The sequence below is a fragment of the Boleophthalmus pectinirostris genome, unplaced genomic scaffold (assembly GCF_026225935.1).
Source record: "Boleophthalmus pectinirostris isolate CB_2022bp ecotype Guang Dong unplaced genomic scaffold, ASM2622593v1 HiC_scaffold_1, whole genome shotgun sequence".
In the NCBI taxonomy this organism is placed as follows: Eukaryota; Metazoa; Chordata; class Actinopteri; order Gobiiformes; family Gobiidae; genus Boleophthalmus; species Boleophthalmus pectinirostris.
The window spans coordinates 3,457,017-3,460,809 of NW_026570970.1; the positions used below are offsets into that span (position 1 = coordinate 3,457,017).

The 3,793-nt window shown below is 47.4% G+C and overlaps 1 protein-coding gene across 1 annotated transcript in view; it reads right to left on the minus strand.

The window, feature by feature from the left end:
• Positions 1–542: 542 nt before the first annotated feature.
• Positions 543–3,793, minus strand: part of LOC129408057 (scavenger receptor cysteine-rich type 1 protein M130-like) — a 24,036-nt gene continuing 20,785 nt past the window's right edge. The window contains exons 10-14 of the mRNA XM_055150724.1: positions 3,455–3,761; positions 3,098–3,388; positions 2,158–2,415; positions 1,388–1,488; positions 543–614 (exon numbers count right to left, since the gene is read on the minus strand). Coding sequence (XP_055006699.1) covers positions 543–614; positions 1,388–1,488; positions 2,158–2,415; positions 3,098–3,388; positions 3,455–3,761 — 1,029 coding nt within the window. The remainder of the gene's footprint in view (positions 615–1,387; positions 1,489–2,157; positions 2,416–3,097; positions 3,389–3,454; positions 3,762–3,793) is intronic.

Genomic DNA, 3,793 nt, shown 5'->3' on the forward strand with positions numbered 1-3,793 from the left:
ATAGAACAACATTGAGCACATTTCTATAGTGACACTCTTTTTTTATATGAAACTTTTAGGTGGCTCCATGAACAAAACGCCTCTGAAACTATGACTGTGTGAACAATATACAAATATATGAATGGAACACTCTGGCACGTGGTTATAGATAATTTTTTTAAAGAGTCTCGTCCCAGTGTGGGCGTCGTTCTGTCGGACGCTCCAGAGGATCAGATCTTCTATGATTTCTACGGGTCGTCTCATTTCAAACTAAAGCAAAGTTCTCTGGCCTTAACAGGAAGTAGACTACACCTGGATCCTGTGCATCAGAATCATTTCAAACCAAAGCCTCAAGTCTGTGAACACTGTGTAATGTTCTAAGGTCAGATTTGAACTGACTGGAGTGAGTTTGTGAAACATCAGTAAAAGAAAATCTTAAAACACAAAACAGCCACAAAAGAAGGATTATAAAGAGTCACTAAACAATAGAACAAAACAGTGACTCTGTATTTACACAAATGGACTGAACATCCCTCACACCTGACCCGGTCTAAGTCCAGGACTCAGGTGGAGCTGATCTGGTCTGTCTCCAGGTCCTCTGAGGTCCTCTCTCTGGCGCCCCTTCTGGCCCGGACCTGAAACAACAGGACACAGCAGATCCACACGTCACAAAACCAGGACCACAGACTGAAGAAGTGTTCTGAGGGAGCGTGACGACACCCACAGTGTTCAGCTCCAAATAACACGTGATCGGACAGATTCAATTCAAGTTTATTTATACAGCACATTTAAAACAACTTCAGTTGACCAAAGTGCTTCACATACAAGTCAACAACATAGAAGAAACAGTTACATATACTCATATACAGAAAACATGTGAAAACTACAATAAAACACCAAGATGAGCTCGTACTAAACACCAGGGAGAAGAGGTGAGTTTTCAGTCTCGTCTTAAACTGTGTTACAGACTGAGAGGATCTGACAGGAAGAGGAAGGTTGTTCCACAGTTTGGGCGCTGCCACAGAAAAGTCTCTGTCTCCTCTCGTCTTGACTCTAGTTTTGGGCTCGACCAACAGGAGCTGGTCTGATCTCAGGGTCTGGGTGGAGGACAGGGCTGCAGTGACTCCCTCAAATAGACTGGACCCATGCAGTGCAAACATTTGAAAACAATAACATTTTAAATTGCACCTGATATAAGAAAGGAGTCAGTGCAGGTCACACAGAACAGTGATGTGTTCACGGTTTTTAGTATTTGTCACAGACGAGCTGCAGTGTTCTGGACGTGTTGTAAACGCTGCAGGAGCTCTGGTCTAACCCCACATACAAAGAATTACAATAGTTCAGACGTGATGTCACGAAAGCATGGATCACTTTTTTGAACTCTGCCAGTGGGAGGTTTGGGCTTTACTTTAGTGAGGAGCCTTAACTGAAAGAAGCTGGACTTAATCACAGCTCTAATGTGCTTGTCCAGTTTGAACATGGAGTCCACAATCACTCCAAGATTCTTCACTGCAGGAGACAACAGGAGGACAGAGGAACAATCACACTGTCCTGCCCAAACACCACAATCTCGTTTTTTTTATGATTTAGATTCAGTTCAGTTTGTGTTCAGCCAGGTCTGTACGTCCCTGAGACAGTCCTGCAGAGCTTTGATCGAGCTCTGGCTGTCAGTCACAGTCACTGGCAGATAAATTTGAATATCATCTGCAAAGCAGTGAAAAGTGACATTGTGTTTCTAAAAACATCACCCGGGGGGAGCATATACAGAGCAAAGAGCTGGTGCTAATGTAGAACCTTGAGGCACACCGGACTGTAAAGGAGACACAGAAGAGGAGGACTGCCCTAAATTTACAGAAAAACTCCTGTGACAGATAAGACCAGAACCAACAGAGCGCTGTGCCCTTAATGTCCACGTGTGTCTCCAGGCGAGACAGAAGGACGCTGTGATCCACCAGGTCTAAAGCGGCTGTTAAGAACAGCGGATTTCCCAGAGTCAGAAGTTAAAAGCAGGTCATTAAAAACTTTTAAAAAGAGCAGTTGTGCTGAGATTGAGTTGGTCACAATCCTGCAGGAGGGGTAAGATTAGGCAACAGCATGTTTCAGGGCAGTGAAAAACAGCCTGTTCCAACATGAGCACGGGAAAGAGAGCTGAGTGTGTGGCAGAGTGCAGGAGGTCACAGGTGTAGTTTCCTTTGTGGGCGTGGTCAGCGTCAGAGAACAGGAAGTAGGCAGAGTGATTGACGGCGGGCAAGGTGCGGTTCTGAGCGGGGGGCGCGGCGGGAGAGAGGAGCCGGAAGGAGCCTCCCGGGTACTGTGGCTCCACAGAGCATTTGACCCTGAACTTTGAGCCCAGCTGCACCCGCACCCCCTGAGGCTGGAGCTCGGACGCCCCGTCACTCACAGACACGGAGATGATTGGACGATTCAGGACCAAGTCTGAGGAGACACGTGATTGGACAGATCAGTCTGTGTGTATCTGTGTGTGTGTGTGCGTTGTTAGTTGAATGTGTGTAAGTGTTTTTTGTTGTTATAAATCAGTTGAAAAGTCTTAAATGATCAAAGATGCTCCATGTTTATCTTTTGTCATATCTGTGCCATAGTTGCCATAGCGACCAGTGTAAATGTCCTGTCTCCTCTGATGGTGCATGTGCACAGGGACATGAGTATCCTGGTTTCTCTGAGCTCATGGAAACACTCTGTCCAGAACAGTGTCATAACCGGGATCCTGCTGCACATGTAAACGCACTGACACTTCCACTTTACAAATGAAACACATTTAAGACAAAAGCAGCTTTATTTTCTCATCTATGACATCATCAGAGACACAACTTTGTCTAAACGGATCTTTTATGTAGAATCCATTTACAACAAGAATCAAACACACACACACTCCCAGCATCCTCCATCACAAGCACACAGGTTTACTCCATCTCCAGAGAATCAGCAAAGAGAACATGAGACAGTCTGTCACTGTCACTGCTGCACACAAGCTACAAGATTCAACTATTAAAGCAGAGCTCTGCTGCAAAAGGGACTTTTCACACATTTAACCATGTCACACGTTTCCTTTCTTCTATTTGGACACATTCAACCTGAACATTTACAAAAACACTTTTACCTGAACACTTCACCTCCAGACCCGAGGAAGAAGAAGAAGATGAATCAGAGACACATTCTCTCACTGAAGACTCCGTCACACAGTCCGATGAGACCCTCCACACACGACTCTGTGGAAAATCATTTCTCTGTTTTCCATAAACAGCAGAGCCACAGTCCAGGTCTCTGCACACACCAACTGTGGCCTCCTGGTCCCAGCGTCCAAAGGACTCCACTCGTCTCCACTCTCCTCTGACTCTCACCTCCACAGTCCCAGCACAGCGACTGGCTCCTCCCACCAACCTGAGCGGCTCTGAACAGACAAGAGACAGAGTGAAGCCCCGCCCCTTTACCTGAGCAGTGAAACCCGCCCCTTTACCTGAGCAGGTGAGGTTGACAGTGGCTCCAGAGGAGCAGGTCCTTGAGTTGGAGCGGGGACAGTCCATCAGAGCAGACTCATGGCCCTCACAATGGAATGTCTGCCCCAGAGGAGAGAGCGCCCCCTGGAGGAGAGAAGGAGCCCCACAGTCCAGCTCCCTGCACAGCACCTCTGCCCCCCGCTGGTCCAAGTCCCCGTCACAGACCCCGGTCCAGGACCCGTCCCAGATCTGCACTGATCCTGAACACAGACCGGACCCCGAGACCAACCGCACCGAGTCTGTGGACACACATGTGACATCATCACTCTGAACCAATAGGACGCACACATGTGTGACAT